Below are 24914 nucleotides of genomic sequence, written 5' to 3'. Positions count from 1 at the left end.
GCCTTCTGTGCTTGGGAGTCTCTTCTCTCATCATATATATATTCTCATCTATATGGAAAAGCAAGGACATTCTTTCTTCGTATTTTTCATTTGTGTATCCCTAGGGTCTAATATGAAGCCTTGTAAGGAAGCATGTAATATTGGTTGGATGAAGAAGGGGCGGGGATTGTTCAGCACTGCCACTATGCAAAGGCAATAGGAAGCAACTAATTGTATACAACCAAAAAACTCCACAACCCAATTGTTGCTACATTTTAGGCTAAACATTTCTGAGCTAGGATACATCCTGAGAGGGTTCTAGGCTGGTCCTTAAGGTGACCAGACTCCCAAGGCAAGGAGGTCTGATGGAATCAACTGGGAATGTTTAGTCCCAGGAGGAAAAAGCTTAGGGATAACAGGATAACTATTTTCAAATGTCAGAAACATTTGATTTGGTTTGTTTGGCCCAGTGAGGAGGGCAACTACTGGATTCCAGCTGAATATAAAGAAAACTTCCTAACAATTAGAGCTGTCCAAAAGTGTCATTTGGTAACTCAGAAGGTAAATGAGTTCTTGACCACTGGGAGTCTTTAAGCAAAGAATGACTGGCACCTGTCAGAAACATTGTAGAAGGGATTCCTATTGAGTTGGTGCTGGAAGAGCCAAGCTCTGAGGTTCCTTCCCAAATCAGACTATGATAATATGAACCTTGCGGGCACTAGAGAGCATCACACATTCAAGAAGCAGATCAATGGAGCAGAGCAGAATTTTTCAAGGTAATAAGAGGCTCAGGAAAGTCTGAGTGTACAGGGATGGTTTTCCTCTTGAAATTGCTGCTTTTATGATTTCAGTCTAAGTAAGAGATACAGACTCTCTCTGAGAAAAAAACCATAAGGCAAGGTGGGAAGTCATTGATGCCCTTGGAAATGGCACAAATGAACTCAGTTTGAGAATCACTGTCCAAAAGCACCCCTTTATTATGGGATAAATCAAAGTAGTCAGAGCTGGAAAAAGCTCAGAAATCACTTGGCAAAGGTGAGGGAGGACAGGTGTCTTGACCAGGGCAACACAGCAGGGCTGAGACCCACCACTGGGTCCTCTGAATCCACCTTCCAGGGACCTCTACTACATGATGCAGCTTCCTCAAAGTTCGGCCTTTTTCATTCTCCAAAATTCCTAGAGGAGCTGCAGAAAGGGAAGGAAGGGAAGAACCTCACTTCTCTGAATGTGCCCAGGCCAGAGTGACCCTCACAGGCCCACCCTAGGGATGGCTGGGACAGACACTGCAGGAGGATGGTTGCATGATCCTTTGTACCAGACTCTGGGATCTTTTTGGTTTTTTCAGAGTAGGACTGCTGCCCTTCTTCATCCCCTATATTGCAACTTCTGCATTAAGAGAATCTGGCCATAATTTGACTGAGTTGCATTTTTATTTAGTTGTATTACTATTGTTTTTCTCACTTGGTTGTTTTACATGTTAAATTAGATATGGATCAGGATCTCCCAGAACTTGTGCTTAAATAGGTGGAGCCCTGGAGTACATGAAGGCCTTGGGGTATATTCCATGCACAATAAAGCACTGCAGGAGATTTTGGTGATGAGATGTATTCAAAAGAAAAAACTAAAACTATAGAACACTTAGAAGGAGATGTTTGGTAATTCAAAAGCCATCAAAAGGGTTTGTCTGCCTCAATCTCCAGCTGGGTAAGGGCCAACATGCCCTCTTCAGATCATTCTTGAGTATCCTAAAAGAAGTCAGCTTGGGTCCTGCTGTTCCCCTCTCATACCATGATCCTCTTTTTGCCACAGAAAGAGTCCTTCACATTTGCTGCTTTCACAGTCTCATCACTCACTTCTCAATTTCTTGCAAATATACTTCCATCCTCCTTAATGTATCAGATTGGTCTGGACAGTCACCAGGACTTCCAAACTGCCAGACCTTAATTCCTTAATGCCAGGTCTTAACTCTTTTTAATTGTTTTCCAATTATATACAATAATAGTTTCTATGAATCATTTTTTTGCAAGATGTTGAATTTTGCAATTTCCCCCCTTCCTTCCAACAGAAGGCAATCTGATAGTCTTTACATTGTTTCCATGCTATGCATAAATCAATACTGAATGTGTTGAGAGAGAAAAAAAGATATTCTTAAGGAAGAAAGAATAGAGATAGCAAAATTATGTACTATTAAGACAACTTTTTAAAAATTGAAGATAATAATCTTTAGTCTTTGTTCAAACTCCACAATTCTTTCTCTGGATAGTGATGGTATTCTCCATCACAGAACCCCTAAAATTGTTTCTGATTATTGCACTGATGGAGTGAGTAAATCCATCAAGGTTGAACATCACCACACGATGGTGTCAAGGTTCTTATGATTCTATTCATCTAATTCAGCATTAATTCATGCCAGTCTTTCCAGGCTTCTCTGAAATCCCATTCCTGTTCCTGATGAAACAGTAGTGTTCCATCACATTCATATACCACAATTTGTTCAGCTATTCCTCAATTGATGGACACCCCCCCCCTTGATTTCCAATTCTTTGCCACTACAAACAGAGCTGCTATGAATATTTTTGTGCAAATGATGTTTTTACCCTTTTTTCATCATCTCTTCAGGGTACAGACCCAGTAGTGGTATTGTTGGATCAAAGGGTATGTTCATTTTTATTGCCCTTTGGGCATAATTCCACATTGCACTCCAGAAAGGTTGGATCAGTTCACAGCTCCATCAATAATGCATTAGTGTCCCAGCAGTGGTCTTAATTCTTACCCTTAATATTCTTAATATCTGACTCTTCACAAGTATAATTCCAGCACCTTGCAGTTTATAAGACACAACAGAAATGTGATCACCCCTCCTTTTTTTTTAATGTAGGGTTTTGGGTTTTTTTTGGCAAGGTAATGGGGTTAAGTGGCTTGCCCAAAGCCACACAGCTAGGTAATTATTAAGTTTCTGAGGCCAGATTTGAACTCAGGTACTCCTGACTCCAGCATAGGTGCTCTATCTACTGCGCCACCTAGCCGCCCTACCCCTCCTCTTTTTCAATACTTTTTCCTCCCTTTTTTTCCTGTGACTACTCCTGCATCTCCTGGATTACTCTGATCATTCCTGCTGAATCCCTTCATATGTCCTCAGAGCATCCCTCTAACTCCTCCCACTACAGTCCCTTGGTGTTCTTACTCCTTGTTAAGCCTCAGTCACCTGCATACATCTACCCCCCAACTTCCCTCTTGGTCTCAGGTCCAAAGCTCCAACTTCAAAGTGATATTTCCAACCAGACATCCCTGCCATGCCTCAGAATCAACAAGCTCGAAATTCTTCATTTCCTTTCTCTCTAAAACTAGCCTCTTTTCCTAATTTTCATATTTTTATTGATGGTGCCACTATTCTCCCAGTCATCAGACTTGAAATCTCAACTTTATGTTTGACTTTCTTTTTCTCACCTTTTACAAACACTCAGATATTAGATTTTATGAAATCCATCCGAGCAATATCTTTTGCACCCATCCCCTACTTCCTACTGTCATACTACCATTACCTAGTTCAGGGACCTTACTACGCTTTCTTGTCTCCAAATTATGGTATCTCAAATTACTTAAACCATTGGCTAACCTGAATTATATATATATTTCTATATCTGCCTTATCTCCCTTCTACCTCCTCTAACAGAATATAAGCGCCTTGAAGACAAGAGCTATCCTTTTCATCATTGTATTTCCCAAATCTAGTAGAATGCCCTGAAAATAGATGTTTAAGGTTTGTTGAACTGAATATATTTAATTGAATGGGCATAAATTTTTGGTCTTTTAATAAAAATACTGTTCTGAGGATGAGGTAAATCTCCATATTAGATCTGATTTTGAACTTCTGAGAAATCCTGACCTTGCTCTTATTAGGAATCCAGCCCCAAGTCTAGCGGGTCTCAATCATTCATACCAGCAAGACTTTCCTTATGGGCAGTCCTTGTCCTCTTCTCTGCCTCATCCCACTCCTCAAATGCCTCAAGAACTACTCATCATCAACCAAGCCTGAGCAAAGGAAGAATTGCCTCAGTTAATAATGGGCACTTTCTTTCCATTTAGGACAAAAGACATCATTGCTGCTAGTACCTGCAATTGTGATTCTTATATTACTTGAGAGTTGGCAATTTTAGTTGACTAAGCTACTTTATTAATATGATTTTCTGATCCTTGACCTTCTGGGCTGTGGACACCTGCTTCAGCTGTTAAGTGCCAGAAACAGGGTCTATCTCTTGGTAATAAAACTTCATACTGAAGTTGGTCATCTTGACTTTGCAAAGGTTTGCTCATTAATAGATTCAATTAAAGCCATGGAGAGACTCTGCCTGTCATCTAATCCAAATCTTCCCTGAAATATTAATCCCTTGAAGTGGTGGTGGTGGTGTATGCCCTTCATTTTTGAAGAAGACTATGACATCAGGAAGGCGATGTCATGACAAGCACATGAATTGGATTTGATTGAGAGGGTGCTGAACTAAGTCACCAGACTCATTTCCTCCGGAGTCATCTGGGTCCAGTGGCCAGATGTGAATCAGGACCACTGGAGATGGCCCTGGAGGCAAGGTAATTAGGGTTAAATGACTTGTTCAAGGTCATACAGCTAATAAGTGTCAAATGTCTGAGGTCAGAATAGAATCCTGTCTTCTTGACTCCAAGGTCAGTGCTCTATCCACTGCGCCACCTAGCTGCCCTGGGTGGTGAGGACAGTTAGAAAAAGTGACTATTTGTTCCCCTCCTTCCCCTCCCCAGTCCTCCTGGCTACTCACCAGTGGTTCTAATTCTTTGGTGTCTATCAGGTTAAACTCTTTCACAAAATAATAGAAGTGTTTATAGCAGGTATTCACATGAGCCTCGGAGCCCATCTGAGTGATTCGGTCAAAGTGGTGGATATACACGTGAACAAAGACTCTGAAAAGCCTGGACAGGATCTTCTTTACCACTTGCAAAAAGTTCTTGGGGAATGGGGTACCTAAAAGAGAAGGATCAAGAATGAGAAAGATTACATTTTTTTCAAGAATCATTTATCTTGTGCTCTGGATGACTTCAGAGGGAGTGGAAACCTGCTAATCTTTTCTAAAATAACAACCTACCTCTATTAGTCAATTGACAGGATACTATATCTCAATATTCTAGATTTATCCTAGTTCAAAAAATTTAAAAATGATAAAAAGGTTCTATTTTTAATCAAAACAGTCCTGTGGATTTTATTTTGTTTTTCATTTGGTATATATTTTGCTTTGGGGAAAACTAGACTAGTGACTTTAGTTCAACTAGACTAGTGACTTTAGTTCATATGGCAGTGAAGTAGAATAGAAAGTATGATGGACTTGGGAATCAAGAGAACAGGTTCATATAACAGCTGTAACTGTAACTTATTAACTGTATGACATTGTGCAGATCATTATCTAAGGCTCAATTTTCTCATCTACAAAATGACCCTGTTGTACTCATAGAGAACTTTGTAAAACTTTAAAAGTTCTACAAAAATGTTAACTACTGTTATTTTAAAAACTATTTTAGTTTCTACCTCTGCCCCACTGTCCTAACCCAAGGTCTTAGTAAATATAAGAGAATAAGACTTTAGATCAAGATGGCTGCCTGAATGGGAAGTCAACCATCCAGCTCCCAGATACTTAATCTATACAAAACTGAACCAAGAGAGGGGGAGAAGGGAGATTTAGAGAGAGGATGGATTAGGGGAAGCAACAGTACTAAGCTAAGCAAAATAAACTACTAAGCATGTACAAAAATGTTTGCAGCTCTTTTTGAGGTGATAAAGAACAGGAATCTGAGGGGGCACTCATCAACTGAGGAATGGTTAAACAAGTTGAGATATATCAATGTGATGGAATACTACTGTGCTATAAGAAATAATAAGAGGATGGTTTCAGAGAAAGCTGGGAAGACTCATGAACTGATGCACAATCTATAAGACAATAATATCTTGATGACCATCAACTCCAAAAGACCTAAAAACTCTATTACAATGACCAATATTCACAGAGGGCTCAATGAAACATGCTACTACTGAATGAGAGGTAAGACTGTCACATAATGTGATTTTTTGGGGGGGTGGGGGGAGGTGACCAATGAAGACATTTGTTTTGCTTGACTAGAAATGTTTGTAACAGGGATTTTGCTTTTCCTTCTTTCTCAATTGGGAGGAGGGGATGAAAGCATAATGAGAGTTTTTACTGATTTAAAAAAAAATTTAATTAAAAAAAGTCAAACAACAAAAAAGACAAGTGGTATTAAATGGAGATTCACAGTTGCTATAGAGAATCCTCCTTTTGCATTCTGCTGTGTGTATGGAAAAATGTTCATTTTTTTATTTAACTTCACAACAGAAAAAGTATTTTAAAAAATTTAATATAAAAATCATTAGAAAACTGTCTAAATTTTATTTTTTTGGTGTGAGTTACCATCTGGGTCTTCACAATAATTATGTTAGACAAGTATTTTATATGAATGTAATGGAATTTACATATATAATAGCATATATAGCATAATGTCTTAACAGAATGTCAATAACAGTAGCAAGCTTAGAAAAATATCAGTGCATTTAGAGACAAAGAGCATCAGTAATGAGATCTAGGCTGGTTCTGTCACTCACATGACCAAGTGACTGCCCTCTTTGAGCCTCCTCAGTAAAAATAAGGATGTTAGACTAAGTAACCTATAAATGTCCCTTTTCCAACATTCTATTTAAGGATCTACTGCTTCATACTCTCAAAGCACTTTCATGTACATTATTTTTTATCAATTTTCAGTCTAATATAGCACCTGTCAACTTCCATCTCACTTAATTTTCACAACTATAGGAAGCAGGCAAGACAAGATCACATATTTAGAGCTGAACAGCTCTTGAATATCATCTAAGTGGAGTGTCTCCACTTTGTAGAATGGAAGCCCAGAGAATTCAGGTGACTTGTAAAGGTCACATGGAGAAAGAGTACAATAGCCAGGGCTGGACTCAGTTCTTCTGACTCGACCATTCCCAACTATCTCTTTATTATTAATTTCAAATTAGAGACATCAGCTTCATTTCCAACTGAAAAAACTGAAGTACAGAGTAGGGCACCTTGTCCGAGGTCACACGACCAGGTAGTGATGATGTTTAGTGGGGCTGCCAATACAGTTTACATCCTCTGGGCACTGACCTGAGGTTAGGGGAAGACCTAGAGAAGCCCCTGAAAAGTGAATAAAGAACATCTGAAGAAAAGTAATAAGAATAGGTATGACAACTTGAAGCTGAAGGGCAATCTGAATGAATCATATAAAGGACAGTGAATACAAATGTTCTCCATAGTTACACAGAATAAAACAAGAATATGTTTAAATAACATTATGAAGGGTTTAGATTAGAGAGGAAGAAGAATTTCTTAGCTGGGAGAATTGTTGAATACTGCAATAGGCCAGTGGGGTGAAACCTTTTTTCTGCCAAGAGCCGTTTAAAAATTTATAACATCATAGGGGCAGCTAGGTGGCACAGTGAATAGAGTACTGGCCCTGGATTTAAAAGGACCTGAATTCAAATCAGATCTCAGATACTTAATAATACCTGTGTGGCCGTGGGCAAGTCACTTAACCCCTTTGCCTTGCAAAATAAAAAAAATAATAATTTAAAAATGTATAACATCATTCAAGGGCCATAGAAAATTATAAAATTTGGTCAAACATTTCAATAAGGCAGAATCATAAAATCTCACAGCTAGAAGCTAGTCCAACAATGCCCTTTATCATACATCTTCAAAGTGGGCAAAAAGGGGGAACCCCCATCACCTATTAAGGCTGACTCCAATTCTGGAAAGCTGTCATTATTACCAAGTTTTCTCCTACATCAAATCTAAATTTGTTGTTGAATCAGGATCTTTGCCATTCTTGTTTGAAGTGATTCTAGAGAGTCAGACACTTGTTAATGTGTGTCTAAAATGTGGTACCCAAAAGGAAACCAGGCAAAATACAATGGACTCTTCTTCCCTTTCTCCTGCATATACATAAGGATAAAGGCATGGAAGAGTTTGGAAGCTACATCAAGGGAAGGAGTGCCCTTATCCATAAAAATCACAAACCTTTGAAATAATAATTTCAGGGCTGATATACTTAATTTGTCCATGGAAAAAGGCTTAAATAATACTGAGGCAATGGTGTTGACTGCTATGGTTGTCTCTGGCAAACAGTGCCTTTTGTTGTCTCTAATCCATTGATGGCAATTTTAGATTCTGCAGGAGAGTCATGTGATGGCAATATTTGGAAGGTAAAAGTGGGGCTATGGTCCTTGCAGGAAGCTAATCCCTAGGAATGGAAATGAAAATATTCATGTTTTGTTGTTTAGACCCATCTTTTAGTATCCATGGTCTATCCCCCAGGGATTTCATGATGACTGAGTTATACAGATCAGAAGATCATAGGATTAATACATGTAAGGGACCTTAAAGATAATCCAGCCCAGTCCTTACACATTTTACAGACAGAAACTTAAGTTTCCAGAGAAGGGAAATGACTTGCCCGGGGGGAAGTCACTAGCAGAGCCAGGTCTTCTAATTCCAAATCTAAAAAGACAAGATATGAGCAAGCTACATCACGTTATCAGTGATGGTTTGCATTCTAGAAGCAGAATAAAAGATGTCATCAGTGCATAAATGACTGGAGGAAGAAATTAAGCCAGTCTTGTAGTGAAACTGGGAAAAATGGATAGAAACATCACAAAGAGCCAGAGGAACACATCTTATTTTGAATATATCCTTTATATAAGATTTATGGAAAAACGTGGACAACAATCACACAGATTGCATCTCTTTAGAGTGGTGGAGAGAGTATCCCAGTGATCATATGGATGAGATTATGAAGCTATATATTATGATATATAAATATTAACAAAACATTTTGATATTTCAGAAACCATTGCCAATGATTGTGAAATCCTGAGTAAAACAAAAACAAAAACAAAAACAAAAAGCACAGGTAGTTATACCATTTTTATCCATTGTAGATGATTTAGAAGAGAGGCAAATTTAAAAGAAGTGACTAGTTAAGATGATGATGTCAGAATGGAATTAGGGCTTAAATATTGCAGTAAGGATCTCTTACAAAGGATGAACTATACCAAACATATTTGCCTGGAGTCTTCAGAATCTAATCTATAAACTAAACCAAAAAGGAAAGGAAAAGGGGAAAACTGGCCCAAATAAATCACAGGGCTGCAATTTTAGTTTTATGGTATTTATATACATGTATATGTTCTAGATTGCCTTCCATTCTATCATTTCCTGAGATCCCTTCCTCAAGAACTGCAAGTACAACATAGAAAAAGTAGAAGTGGGAAGAATGGTACTTTATAGATGATATCCTTATGTATCCAGCAGTAATCCTTATGACTTCATATTTTTATACACAAATGCACAACATATGGCTAACAAACAGAACTGGAGTTGCTATTGCAAGGAGAGAATTTTGACCTTATAGGAATTACTGAAACTTGTTGGTGTGATATGCCTCAAATGGAGAATGACTTTGGATGGGGGAAAAAAGAAGTGAGAATATATAATCCTACTCCTCTTTTTTAAAGATAAGACTCATGTGAGGCAATTTAAAAACCTGAATCAAGAACATGATCATTTGGATGAAGATCAACTGAGGGAAAAAAAAAACAAACTATTGAACAAGGATGTAGATTAGAAATTAGACAAGGACAGGACTTGAACAAGTGGATGGGAGGCAGAAGGAAGTAAAGTTAGGTTTGATATAGGGAAAATTTCCTAACTGTGAGAGCTAGAATGGGCTGCCAGGACCTGGGGGAAGGGGGCATTGACCTCTCAGGGAGGTCTTCAAAAAGAGTCTAGGTGTCCAATTATTAGGTTGTTCAAGTACAGGTTGGTTCTCAGATAAGTCTTTCATTGGATGGTATTCAAAAGCATTCCACCCGGGAGAATCTGCTAAAGGCTCATACTGTACTGAGCTAGTTTTGAGAACCTAGGGTTATCTCCCTACCATGTTCATGAAACAACAAAGGAGGATTATCCATATAGCTAGGTAGATGTCAGGACAGCTAGGTGGTGCAGTGGATAGAACACTGGCCCTGGAGTCAGGAGGAACTGAGTTCAAATCCGACTTCAGACACTTAATAATTACCTAGCTGTGTGGCCTTGGGCAAGCCACTTAACCCCATTGCCTTGCAAAAAACCTAAAATAAAGAAAGAAAGAAATAGATAGATAGATAGATAGATAGACAAACAAAGATATGTAGATGTGTCAATAATAAGCACTGATGTCCCAAGAAATATATGCATATGCAAAAAACTACCAAGATTATTTGAAGGAAAGCACTAGTAGGTACAGATAGCTATGCATGAACAAAACTGTTATCTTGTTATGTAATTTTGCTATCTCTTATACTTTATGTTTCTTCCTTAATGATATGATTTCTCTGGGGCAGCTAGGTGGCACAGTGGATAGAGCACTGGCCCTGGAGTCAGGAGGACCTGAGTTCATATCTGGCCTCAGACACTTAATAATTCCTAGCTGTGTGTCCTTGGGCAAGTCACTTAACCCCATTTGCCTTGCAAAAAAAAAACCTAAGGATATGATTTCTCTCTCATCACATTCAACTAAGATCAATGTATATGATGGAAACAATGTAAAGACTAACAGAATGCCTTCTGTGGGGGGGGGGGAGCAAGATTAGGGGGAAAATTGTAAAATTCAAAATAAACAAAATCTTTCAGATAGCTATGCATAACCATACACAGATGTTTGTAGATTGGAGCTAGAAGGTATCTTAGAAACCATGTCAAAACCCTCATTTTATAAAGGAATCAGAGGGAGTAAGAAGTGACCTTTCTAAAAATCAGTTACAATTATCATAGGATCACAGAAAAGAAGGGATCTAAGAAATTGCATAGTTTGGCTATATATAGGTTATGATATTGAGTCCAGAAATCAAAGCCACAAAGCAGAGAATATCAGATTAGAGACTTCAGCTGCTCTGACTCTTGACTCTGAGCGACACCTCTCTGTAGAGAGGTCTTGTGGATTTGGAGTCTAGAAGACCTGGGCTTCAGTGTCACTTGACACAACCTGTGAGATTCTGGGCAAGAGATTTAATCTCTCTGAGCCTCAGGCCACTCTAAATTTTAGTTTAGTAAAAAAGAATGGCTTAGTAAATGACTTAGTAAAATGGCTTAGTAAAAAAGAGAGACTTTCCATATGGAAAAAACTCTATATCCTTAATGTTTGTAGTTATCAGGTTATAAAGATAATTAATAGTAATTACTTACATTTGTATATTACTTTTCTCATAACAAACCTGTGAGGTAGGGAATACAAGTATCATTTCCCTCATTTCATATGTAAGAGAACTAAGATTAAGTGATTTGACTAGAGATAAATATATCAATGATATGAATCTCTCTATATAGCTTATTCAGATTTTTTCAAAAAAACATTTCATCATGCTTTTTCCTTGCTCAAAAACCTTAACTACTGCCTTAGTACCTTCAGATAAAATCCAAATTGCTTAGCCTGGAATTAGAAGTCTGCTACAGTAATGTCTATTTTTCCAATCTTATCACAAACTATAAGCAGTCCTATAAGACTGCAAAATTTTCACCAAATAGTCCTACTTTTTTCCTTCCTTGACTTTGATCACGTTTTCAGAGATTTAGAGCTGGCAGGAACCACAGAAATCTTTTAGTTTAACCCTGTCATTTTATAGATAAGGAAACTGAAGTCAAAGGGACTAAGTAACTTGCCTAAGGTCACAAAGGAGACCTTAGCAGCAGGTTCTCTGGCTTTAAACCCAGAATTTTTTTCCACTGCCTCTAAAAATGTTGATCATTCCTATCTGACCATCCAAATTCTCCTCATCCATTCAGAACAAAGCTCCAGTGCATTATCAGTTCCCAAAGATCACTCTCCCACTTTCCTCCTCTATAATAGTTTTTCCTATACTGATGGTATAGAAACTAGTGAACAATGAATCATGTACTGCCTTCTTTAACTTTTAGAGCTTTTAAGCTTCCCTTCCTTAATTCTAAGTTCTTCAAGGACTGAGCTAATGTTCCATGTCTAGAATTTTAGAAACCTTAGAACACAGCTTTAAGAATAAAGAGTAAGCATCAAAGAGACTTAAAAACATTTAAACATTCAATGCAAAAACTGGAAGAAACTTCAGAACACATAGAGTGGATTGTAGATGATACACTAGAGCTGTTATCATCTAGTTGAACCCCTCAATTTTACAGAGGAGGAAATGAGTATCAAGAATACAAATGATGTGTCTAAAAGCATATAATGGGCTGGTGGAGGAGCCCCAAGCTTCTTCTGACCTCATCTAATACAGGGCACCTTTGAGACTGCTTTGTCCCCTAACAATGCTCACTACATTTTTCATTTTATTAAGCAAATTAGATGTAACCCTGGGCAGGAGAGACATTGAATCTAGAGGGATACAGGACAGTTATATTTCAGGAGATGTACAAAGAGCAAGTCTTACTTAGGAGAAGGGTGACCCCTATTTAACTAGTTTTTTCAGAGGTAAATTCTCCATGAAGGTCAATATCAAAAATAACAGTTCATGGCCAACTAGCAAGAACTGAATTTCTTTTACTTTAAAATGATTTGTTAAAATTATATACAATTCTCAGGGCAGCTAGGTGGTGCAGTGGATAGAGCACCAGCCCTGGAGTCAGGAGTACCTGAGTTCAAATCCGGCCTCAGACACTTAATAATTACCTAGCTGTGTGGCCTTGGGCAAGCCACTTAACCCCATTTGCCTTGCAAAATCTTATGCGATTCTCTAGGGAAAATAAAAATTAAAAAAAAGCCTTGGGTATGAATGAGACCTAAAATGATCAGATTTCAAATTATATTAGATCAGATTTCAAATTATATTATAATGTCTTAATCACCAATATTATTTGTACTGGTTAAAAAAAAGGAGAAAAGGAAATCAGTAGAATGGATTAAATAGACAAACATCAAGAAGGAAGCACATGCAGTCATCAGTATTTAATGAACCTTTGACTATAACAAAGTAAATAGAAAAACAATAAAAATAATCAAAACAAAGTCTTGAAATTATAATGATTAAAAGGGGAAATATGAGAAAGAACCTCCTTATACTTTTTTTAAAACATTTTATTTTTTTTTTATTTAAGGTCCTGGGGTTAAGTGACTTGCCCAAGGTCACACAGCTAAGGCAATTATTAAGTGTCTGAGGGCAGATTTGAACTCAGGTCCTCCTGACTCCAGGGCTGGTGCTCTATCCATTGTGCCTCCTAACTACACCCCCCGCCACCCTATGCTTCTTTGAAAAAGTGGAGAAATGTGACTGTGGAACTGAACAGAAATCTGATTTTTCCTATATTCGTTAGTTTTGTTGAACTGTTTTTTTCTCTTTTATAATTTGTTATAAGGGATAGATAGATTTGGAAATGCAGTTAAAATAATGTTTGTCCTTCATTTTCAAAGAAGACCACAACAGAGAAGAGATGCCAATATGAAGTGGATTGTGGGGGTGAGGGGGGTTGGGGGTGGGTGTTGTACTAAGTCACCAGCCTCACTTTCACCTCCAGAGCCATCTGGGTCCAGTGGCCAGATATGAATCAGGACAAATGGAGATGACCCAGATGTGAGGCAATCAGGGCTAGGTGACTTGCCCAAGATCACACAAGTGACCTTAAGAGTCCAGTGTCTGAGGCTGGATTCGAATTCCTATCCTCCTGACTTCCAAGGCCAGTGCTCTCTCCTCTGTGCCACCTAACTCCAGGAAATTAAGTTACTCATAGAAACAAAAGATGTTAATGCAAAGTTATTTTTAAAAAGCAAAACTATACACATAAGAAAATTAGCTAACATTTTTAGAGCCTCTACTGTAAGCTAGGCTCTGCATTAAGGGTTCTGAGCAGGGAATACAATGAAGTCCCCTCAATACGATGATTTTAATAAAATAAAATACAAAAGAGAAGTCAACTTTAAAAAATGGTTAAGGTGCTGCAGAAGAACTTCAAACCCTTGTGACTTCTAAAGTGTAGAGCCCTCTGTAATTCACCACAGCACAGTCAATGGATGGCAGATAAAGAAGGATAAGAAGAAATTTAAGCCACTGTTCAAGCAGCAGAGCCCAGGTCGGAGCAGCTGCCACCACCATCCCCATGCTGGTATGACTACTCTGTCACTCTGACTGCTTCACTCTTCTGAGATATATAAGTGACCAAACTCATAACACACAAATGTGAGAGGACACTGACCCACAAGGAAAGATGACTCAAAGTAGCAACACAAGGACTGTAACACCAACGTTTTTGCTAGCACCATGTTATGACTCGACACATCAGCAGAAGATAAGCTGAATCTCATTCAAGAAAGCTAAGCATAGGGAACATGGTACTTTTGGTAATGAACCTATTTTTAATTCCCCTGAAATGAGAAAATGGTGGGAGTCTGGGTGTGAAAGGAAAGGGAGATGTGGCTTAGCTCTCTTGACATAGTTTACATTACTGATTTAACTGGGGAGAAGGAAAATAATTGGGATAGTGTTGGCAGGTGCCAAGTGGATATGACCCCTCACTAACCCCTGTGACTCACAGGGAATGAGTCAAGTTTAATGGCAACTGGTCCCAAACTGACTGGTTACTTTCACCAGCTGGACCCCTGCCGCACAAGACTAGAAAAACTGAGACAATCAGAGATCAGTATTACTCTGTCTTCTGTCCCCTCTTTCCTTGCTCCCCCTGCCACAATTCAGCTTTGGCTCCAGGAACTTCATGAAACATAATCTTCTGTTCTTTCCAACTTCTCTAAAAAAAACACCAGTCAGACCCTGGAATGAAGTAACTCACATGGGCCACAGACTCGAGTCTTGATACCTTAGGAACTCAGCACTCTACAAACCTGGAAATAAGTCCCCTGGATAGCCAGGGCTGTCAATACTAGCAGGAGTGGCAAATGGAAAGGAGAAGGCAGAAGACAGCAAGCTTCCTCTCCTCATTTCTTAGATGGGAGCCCCATGGCCAACTCACCGACATTGGTAGGGAAGATGTCTTCATTGTTGATTAGAACCTCAATCCAGTCCATCAAAAGGTTCATATACTTGGGTGCAGAGAGAGCAGTTGGCTTCCGGTATTTATGCTCATCCTGCCATCGATATTCATACTTAGGACCCCCGGACATCACTGGACAGGACTGCTCAGTGCAGTTATCACTGATGGTTCCATAGATGAGGTTGATGCGATTGAAGAAGTCTACCACATGGACAGCCACCCAGTCATTTAGTTCCTCATCAGAAGGCAATTGCACAGCTAACTTCAGATCTAGCCCTGCATTCAGAGAAGCTTGAGCCTTCTTGTGAAGTTCGAATCTCTGGGTGCCTGGTTCAAATTTGCGCTTAGGCCGAAAGGTTTTATCCTTGTTGAAAACCTGCTTTAAGAAGGGGTTGGACATTTTCCCCCCTTCTGTGATGGCTTTGTTCTCTCTTTACAATTCTTCAAAGAAAAAGCACGATGCCTGGTGAAATGAAAGAGAACCCTGGGACCCCTGGTCCTTTTCTGAGATCTGTAATACAAAAGCAAATAAATAAATTATTACATGTTAGAAGATAGAAAAATAGGAACAAACAGAAGGAAAGGAAGGAAGAAGGGGCAAAGGGAAAGGGGGAGGAAAGGACAGGGGATCAGAAACAAAATAATGGGGAATACAGATGAGGTGAAAAAGGAGGAAAATAAAAACAGAAGGAAGATAGCATGGAGGGCAATAAAGCATTACTAATTATAACTCTGAATGTGAATGGGATGAACTCTCCCATAAAACGTAAGTGAATAGCAGAGTGGATTAAAAACCAGAATCCTATAATATGCTGCTTACAAGAAACTCATCTCAAGCAAAGAATGACATAGAGAGTAAAGGTAAAGGGTTGGAGCAAAATATGTTTAACTTCAGCTGAAGTGAAAAAGGCGGGGGTAGCAATCCTTATCTTAGACAAAGCAGCTGCAAAAATAGATCTCATTAAAAGAGATAAGGAAGGAAACTATATCTTCCTAAAAGACAATGAAGCAATCTCAATACTAAATATGAATGCACCAAGTGGTATAGCATCCAAATTCTTAAAGGAGAAGTTGAAGGAGTTGCAGGAAGACACAGACAGTAAAACTCTACAGATGGGAGACCTCAACCTCCCTCTCTCAGATTTAGATAAATCTAATCATAAAATAAACAATAAGGAAGTTAAGGAGGTAAATGGAATGTTAGAAAACCTAGACATGATAGACCTTTGGAGGAAACTGAATGGAAATAGAAAGGAATACACTTTTTTCCCTACAGTATATGGTACCTACACAAAAATTGACCATGTACTAGGGCATAAAAAACCCCTCATAATCAAATGTAGAAAAAACAGAAATAGCAAATACTTCCTTTTCAGACCATAATGTATTAAAAATCACATGCAATAAGGGGCCATGGAGAGTAGACCTAAAACTAATTGGAAACTAAATAATCTCATTTTAAAGAATGAGTGGATCAAACAACAAATTATAGATAGAATTAATGATTGCATCCTAGACAAAGACAATAATGAGACAACATATCAAAACTTATTGAATATTAGGGGATATATTATATCTTTAAATGTTTATATGAATAAAATAGAGAAAGAGGAAATCAATGAATTAAGCATGCAACTAAAAAAATTAAATAACAAATTAAAAACGCTCAATTAAATACCAAATTAGAAATTCTAAAATTAAGGGAGAAATTAATAAAATAGAAAGCAAGAAGACTATTGAACTAATAAATAAAAGAGTTGGTTTTATGAAAAAACCAATAATATAAACCTTTGGTTAATTTGATTTTAAAAAAAGAAAGAAGAAAACCAAATTACTATTATCATAAATGAAAAAGGTGAACTCACCACAATGAGGAGGAAATTAAAGTAACAATTTGGAACTATTTTGCCCAACTGTATGTCAATAAATTTGATAATCTAAGTGAAATGGATGAATATTTATAAAAATATAAGTTGCCCAGGTTAAATGAAGAGAAAATTAAATACCTAAATAACCCTATCTCGGAAAAAGAAATTCAACAAGTCATTATTGAACTCCCTAAGGAAAAAATCTCCAGGGCCAGATGGATTCACAAGTGAATTCTATCAAAGATTTAAGGAACAATTGGTTCCATTTCTAGATAAACTCTTTGGAAAAAAGGTTTAGACAGAACTCTGCCTGATTCTTTCTATGACACCAATATGGTGCCCATATCTAAACCAGGAAGAGTCAAAACACAGAAAGTTATAGAACAATTTCCCTAATGAATATGGATGCAAAAATCTTAAATAAAATTTTAGCAAAGCAATTTCGGCAAGTTATTCCTAGGATAATATACTGTGACCAAGTAGGATTTATCCCAGGAATGTAGGGTTGGTTCAATATTAGGTATACCTAGAGAAGCCTAAAAAATCATCTAAAAAACTACTAGAGGGGCGGCTAGGTGGCATAGTGGATAAAGCACCGGCCTTGGAGTCAGGAGTACCTGGGTTCAAATCTGGTCTCAGACACTTAATAATTACGTAGCTGTGTGGCGTTAGGCAAGCCACTTAACCCCATTTGCCTTGCAAAAAAAAAAAAAACCTACTAGAAACAATTAGCAACTTTAGCAAAGTCACAGGATATAAAATAAACCCACATAAATCCTCAGCATTTCTATATGTTACTAGCAAGATACACCAGCAAGAACTAGAAAGAGAAATCCCATTTAAAATAACTTCAGACAACATAAAATACTTGGGAGTCTCCCTGCCAAGGAAGACTCAAACTCTATGAAAACAACTATAAAACACTTTTCACACAAATAAAATCAGATTTAAGTAACTGGGCCGATATCAACTGTTCATGGATAGGCCAAGCTAACATAATAAAAATGACAATTCTACCTAAATTAAACTACTTATTTAGTGCCATACCAATCAAACTTCCAAAAAATTACTTTAATGAGCTAGAAAAAAATTGTAACTAAATTTATATGAAGAAACAAAAAGTCAAGAATATAAAGGGATTAGGGGTGGCTAGGTGGCACAGTGGATAGAGCACTGGCCCTGGAGTCAGGAGTACCTGAATTCAAATCCAGTCTCAGACACTTAATAATTACCTAGTTGGGTGGCCTTGGGCAAGCTACTTAACCCCATTGCCTTGCAAAAAAACTAATATATATATATATATATATATATATATATATATATATATATATATATATATATATACATATATACATACATACATATATATATAGATAGATAGATATAGATATAGATATAGATAGATATATAGATATATAGATATATAATATAAAGGGATTTAATGAAAAAATGCAAAAGAAGGTGGCTTAGCCTTACCAGATCTAAAATTATATTATAAAGCATCAGTCATCAAAACTGTCTGTTACTGGCTAAAAAATAGAGTGGTAGATCAGCGGAACAGACTAGGTACAAAAGAGACAGCGAGTAATGATTATAGTAATCTGCTATTTGATAAACCCAAAGAGTCCAGCTTCTGGGATAAAAACTGTTTGGATAATTGGAAGTTAGAATGGCAAAAACTTGGATTAGACCAACATCTCACACCCTATACCAAGATAAGATCAAAATGGGTGCAGGATTTAGACATCAAAGACAATATTATAAGCAAACTAGGAGATCTATGGAAAGGGAAGCAGTTTATAACCAAGGAAGTGATGGAGAAAATCATTAAAAACAAACTGGATAATTTTGATTACATTAAATTTAAAAGCTTTTGTACCAAGAAATCCACTCTAACCAAGATCAAAAGAAATGTAAATTGGGAAACAATTTTTACAGCTAGTGTTTCTGACACAGGACTCATTTCTAAAATAAATATATAGAGAGAACTGAGTCAAATTTATATTTAAAAAAAAAACAAGCCATTCCCCAATTGACAAATGGTCAAAGGACATGTATGCAAAAGCAATTTGCAGATGAGGAAATCAAACTATCCATAGTCATATGAAAAATTGCTCTAAATCATTACTGATTAGAGAAATGCAAATTAAAGATCTCTAAGGTACCATCTTATACCTCTCAGACTGGCCAATATGACCAGAAAGGATAATGATCAATGTTGGAAGGGATATGAGAAATCTGGGACACTAATACATTGTTGGTGGAGCTGTGAACTCATCCAACCTTTCTGGAGAGCAATTTGGAATTATGCCCAAAAGGCAATAAAACTGTAAACCCTTTGATCCAGCAATACTGGATCACTACTGGGTCTCTATCCTGAGCAGCCCTGCTTGTAGTGGCAAAGAATTGGAAATTGAGGGGATGTCCATCAATTGGGGAATGGCTGAATAAGCTATGGTATATGTACAACATGGAACACTAATGTGCTATAAAAAATCAGGAGGGATGGGATTTCAGAGAAGCCTGGAAAGACTTGCAAAAACTGATGCTGAGTGAGATGAGCAGAACCAGAAGAATATTATATACCCTTACAACAACATGAGGGTGATGATCAACCTGAATGGAATGCTCACTCCATCAGTTCAATAATCAGGGACAATTTTGGGCTATCTGCGATGGAGAATACCATCTGTATCCAGAAAAAGAACTGTGGAGTTTAAACAAAGACCAAAGACTATTATTACCTTCAATTTTTTAAGAAAAAGGTTGTCTTATGTACTTAATTTTGCTAACTATAATATTTTATTTTTTCCTCAAGGATATGTTTTTTCTCTCAACACATTCAATTTTAATTATTGGAAACAATGTAAAAATTATCAGATTGCCTTCTGTGGGGGAGAGGGAAAGGAAGGGAGGTTGGGGGGAAAAGTGCAAAATTCAAAACTTTACTAAAAACGATAGGTAGAAACTATTTTTTGTAGATAATTGGAAAACAAATAAAATATTTATATAATTAAAAAAATAAAAAGTAAAAAAAAATAAAGTCCCTTCTAGCTCTAAAAAAAGAAGTTAGGGGGCGGCTAGGTGGCACAGTGGATAAAGCACGGGCCCTGGAGTCAGGAGTAGCAGCTGGGTTCAAATCTGGTCTCAAACACTTAATAATCACCTCGCTGTGTGGCCTTGGGCAAACCACTTAACCCCATTTGCCTTGCAAAAAAAAAAAAGTTAGGGATCTCTTCCTCAGCACTAGTTCTCCACTGACAAAACATAAGCTAGCAAAAACTTCCACAAGGAAAAGTGCTGACAGTTCTAAATTAAGAAATTTCAAATTCAAACAATTCGGTACAAGCTCTCTGATTCCCCATTGACACACCCTATTACTCAGCAGAAAACCTACAGATTGAAACTATGGTCATAAGGGGAAACATGGGTTCTTAAAGTCTGTTTGTTTATCCTCTTTATATTTCCTTTCCATAAATCAGAGAATTAGAAAAATGGAAGTTGTCAGCTGGTCCAACCATACAAAAAAGGAATCCCAACTCTAACATATCCAAAAAGAGGTCATCCAGCCTCAGCTTGAAGCCCTCACAGAAGGGGGAACCCATCACTTGTCAAGGCATGCCTTTCTACTTTTGACAGAATCATTGGGAAGACTTGTTTGGAATTTCTTGATGTTATACTTCAATTTGCCCCATGACAAATTCTGCTCTGAGGCCAAATAGAACAAGCCCCATCCCATCTCTACCTGACAGCCCTTCCAAAAGTTGAACACAGCTCTTGTGGCTCCTCCTGTATCATACCAGATATTCTTCTACAGATGGGTTATTTAGAAGCTGCTCTTAAACTCTGGCACCCAGAACAGAACACTACTGATTTCTGGAGGCTCTGCTCTGCTTAATTGAAGTCCAAGATCATATGACCTTTTTTGGTTACCACATTACACTGCTGACTCTCATTGATCTTACAAGCTATTAAGGTACTCCCATTTGTTTCAAAACTCTCTATGCCTGCCCCATTTTTATACTTTTTTTTTAGTTTTTGCAAGGGAATGGGGTTAAGTAGCTTGCCCAAGGCCACACAACTAGGTAATTATTATCTGAGGCCAGATTTGAACTCAAGTACTCCTGACTCCAGGGCCACTGCTCTATCCACTGTGCCACCTAGCTGCCCCCCCCCCATTTTCTACTTTTGAAGTTAATTTGTTTGGATCCAAGGGTAAGTTTTTATATATTTAGCTCTTTTAAGATAGCTCTACACCCGTCAAAGATCTTTTTGTATCCTGACTCTGTCTTCTGTGTCATTATTCCTCCCAGCTCTGAGTCATCTGCAGATTGCATGAGCATGCCTTCCGTGCATTCTTCCACAATTTTTTGGTATGTCTGAACAATGGCTGATCTTCTATGTAAGGATGGCAGTTTTTTCTTTAAAACCTCTTAAATAATAAAATTAATAATTGTCCATAAAAACAAATCAGATAAAGGAAGAAAATCCTACAAAAAAACCTATATTTATTTTCATGAGTTTGAGAAATATACAATTTCAACTTGATTTATATCATATATACATATATCATAGACTATTATAGGTATGAGGGACACTGAAGATCATTTAATTCAAACCACTCATTTTAGAAATGAGATTCAGAGAAAGGAAAAGGAATTTCCTCAATGTCACTCAGAAACTGAAAGACAGAAGCCAAACTTATCTTCTGAATCCAAGTTCAGTGTAACTTCCAATAAAATCTCAGCACTTCTTTCTCAGCAATGTAGAAGAAAGAATGGGCTAGGGAATAATCCAAATGAATCATAGGATTTTTAGAGCTTGAAGAGTCTTAGCGATCTCTTTTAAAATTGAGGAAACTGAAGAACATTGATGTTATATCTATAAATACTTTGTTAGCTAAAGAATGGCCAATGTGACATCTAATATGGCAAAACAAGGCATAACTCGGGAAATATAACTAATTTTGAGATTTAAAATCCAGCAAATAGTCAGGAGAAAAAAATGTGCTTGAAACATAAGTATACATTATTAGTAGGTGTTTAACAATAAAAAAATTTTGAAAACATAACAAGCTTTTGTAGAGGTAAATAGCATCTATATTCCTCTGTATTGCAACATATGGTTAGTGAGAGACAAGTCATAACTTTACCACATCCTGTACCCCGAAAGTTCTTAACTATCTTTATCCAAGCAGCACAGATAGGGTATAAAACAAGCCTCAGAGATCTTCCTGTGTCTAAGCAGTTGTTTATGGTTTAGACAAAGGTTCGCTTTAGTACAAAACAGTTACCAAGGTGGTTCTCTTGAGTATAGAAGAAACAGAATGTGAAGGAAAGACTAGCTGATTGACTCCCAGTGTACCTCTTCTTCAAGAAGATACAGGCTGAGGTTCTACCAAAACCCAACTTTTCAAAGTTTGGACTCAGAAAAGAGAAACAAATACCAAGTTATAATATTTCTTCTCAGTAAATTTATTTATTCATTTAATAATTAGTTGAACATTTACTATAATGATGACACAATATTGGCCCTTAAGGCATTTATAATCTAGTTGGGGAGACAAGATAGACACAGGTGAACTGGCTAACTATGTAAGAACTATATGATTAAATACCAAATGGCAAATTTTCAAGGGGAGGAAAGGAAAAGGCTAAAACATCTGAAACAAAGGGATGGTATAAGCAAATAGGACGGATATGGAAATGTACAACTATATTCTGGGTACAGTAAAGAGACGAGTCTGTGGTGAATAAGAGATTTGTATAAATGAGAGGTAAGGTAGAAATGTTCAGTCATTTCAGTTGTCTCTAACTTTCATGATCCCATTTGGGGTTTTGTTGTAATCAATGGGAGTTGTTAGCCATTTCCTCCTCTAGCTTATTTTACAGATGAAGAAGCTGAGATAAACACTTGCCCACAGTCACATAGATAGTCAGTGTCTGAGACTGGATTTGAACCTAGGAAGATGAGCCTTTCTGATTCCAAACCTAATGATCTATCCACAAAGCTGCAGGGACAAATGTAGGTTGGTGAAAAATTAGAAGCCCCTGAATCCCTAAATGCGATTTTGGACTTTGTCTTCTAAGCAAAGAGGAACCAGTGAAGCTTTCTGGTTTTTGGTTTTTGTTTTTTAGGTTTTTGCAGGGCAAATGGGGTTAAGTGGCTTGCCCAAGGACACACAGCTAGGTAATTATTAAGTGTCTGAGGCCAGATTTGAACTCAGGTACTCCTGACTCCAGGGCCGGTGCTCTATCCACTGCGCCACCTAGCCGCCCCAGTGAAGCTTTCTTAACAGCAAAGTGACATAACTAAAGTAGTATTTTAGGAAGATTATTCTGGCAGTAGTATGGAGGATTACTGGGAAAGGGGAAAAATTAGAACTAGACTGTAAATCAGCAACACCTCATTCCATTAATTTTTAATTCCTGTATTTGCTATGCTAACAAATTCCTAAGCCAGGAATGAAATAACAGAATTCTCTTATCAGGACAGGTTTGAGCCCCTAAGCTGAGGGCATTACTCTTTCTGCAACTGCTCAACTCCATTAATCTATATATTTCCCCCTCCTCATCTGTTAGCTATTTTCTGTCTCTAAATTACCCTAAAATGCAACTTCAATATCAAATCACTGAATGAGGATAATGTTGGAGTCAATGGATCACAGATTTTAGAACCAGAAGGGACATTAGAAACTGGTGACCCATGGGGCAGCTAGGTGGCGCAGTGGATAGAGCACCGGTCCTGGAGTCAGGAGTATCTGAGTTCAAATGCCGCCTCAGACACTTAATAATTACCTAGCTGTGTGGCCTTGGGCAAGCCACTTAACCCTATTGCCTAGCAAAAAAACCCTAAAACAACAACAAAAAAACTGGTGACCCAGTAGAGAGCATTTTCTCTAACTTTAAGTCCAGACAATTAATACAACAATGAATCAAGTCCTGATTTGTATTGTTTGTGGATTTCACTGAAAATTTAATAATCTGTCCATTGGTTAGAGCTGTTTCCAGCATACTCCTGTTTTTCAGGTAATGAAAATAAGGTCATGAATGTTTTCTTGACTTCAGGTCCAACCTTTCTATAGCCATCCAGGTCAGGTGAAGACATATTCTGCAGGGCAATCCTCTCATTTTATTGATGAAGAAATGGAAGGTCAGATATGTCCAGTTACATCCTAAATTGCAGAGATGGCACTTGAACTTATGTCATCTGTCTTTAATCTACAGTTCCTTCATTTTAAAAGATCATGACATCAGGGAGATGATGCCATGACAAGCACATGAATTAGATTTGAGTGAGGGGGATGCTGTGCTAAGTCACGAGTCTCACTTTCTCCTCCTCTGGGGCCAGTGGCCAGATATGAATCAGGACCACTGCAGATGGCCCTGGATATGAGGCAGTCAGGGCTGTGACTTGCCCAAGATCACACAGCTAGTAACAGTCAAATGTCTGAGGCTCCCCTGACTCCAGGACCAGTGTTCTACCCCCTTAGCTGCCCTTAGCTAAACTCAAGCCTAGAATGCCTTCCCTCCCTCTCTCCCTCACTCTACTTCCACGAACACTAATCTTCCTGCTCAGGTTGGACTTCCTCTGAAGTCCTTTTCTCTGATTTTCTCAGACTGCTAATACCCTCTCCTGCTTCAAGCTATCAGTGAATTTTTTTAATTGGTGCCAATGCTGGGCCTTGCCCACCCCTCACATTTCTTAGTAGAAGGTAAAATCCTTGAGAGCAATTGATTGGTTTTTGGGGGGGAGGGAAGAGGTGGGAGGAGGTTCTTATAGGCCTAGCACCTTAACCCAGTACTTAGATGGTTACTTAATAAATATTTGTTAATGCTGCAAATATTCCATAAATACTTAATAAACGGATCTTGAATTGAAGCAAAACAAGTCTAAATTTTCTTGAACATGACAACCTTTTCAAAAACCTGAAGATAGTGCTTATAGTTCCTACAAACAGACCAAAGGTTCAAGGCAATTACTACAACTGTCACCAGACCCT

The 24914-nt window shown here is 37.8% G+C and overlaps 1 protein-coding gene across 1 annotated transcript in view; it reads right to left on the bottom strand.

Annotated features, from left to right (window-relative positions):
• The window catches only part of MOB3A (MOB kinase activator 3A), a 45513-nt gene that overhangs the window by 7869 nt on the left and 12730 nt on the right, over window positions 1-24914 (bottom strand). Inside the window, exons 2-3 of the mRNA XM_074204651.1 lie at window positions 15024-15555; window positions 4770-4972 (exon numbers count right to left, since the gene is read on the bottom strand). Coding sequence (XP_074060752.1) covers window positions 4770-4972; window positions 15024-15444 — 624 coding nt within the window. The 5' untranslated portion in view covers window positions 15445-15555. The remainder of the gene's footprint in view (window positions 1-4769; window positions 4973-15023; window positions 15556-24914) is intronic.

Source organism: Macrotis lagotis, chromosome X, assembly GCF_037893015.1.
Source record: "Macrotis lagotis isolate mMagLag1 chromosome X, bilby.v1.9.chrom.fasta, whole genome shotgun sequence".
In the NCBI taxonomy this organism is placed as follows: Eukaryota; Metazoa; Chordata; class Mammalia; order Peramelemorphia; family Peramelidae; genus Macrotis; species Macrotis lagotis.
Note: the sequence above shows the minus strand (reverse complement) of the source record. Positions and strands in the feature narration are given on the sequence as shown.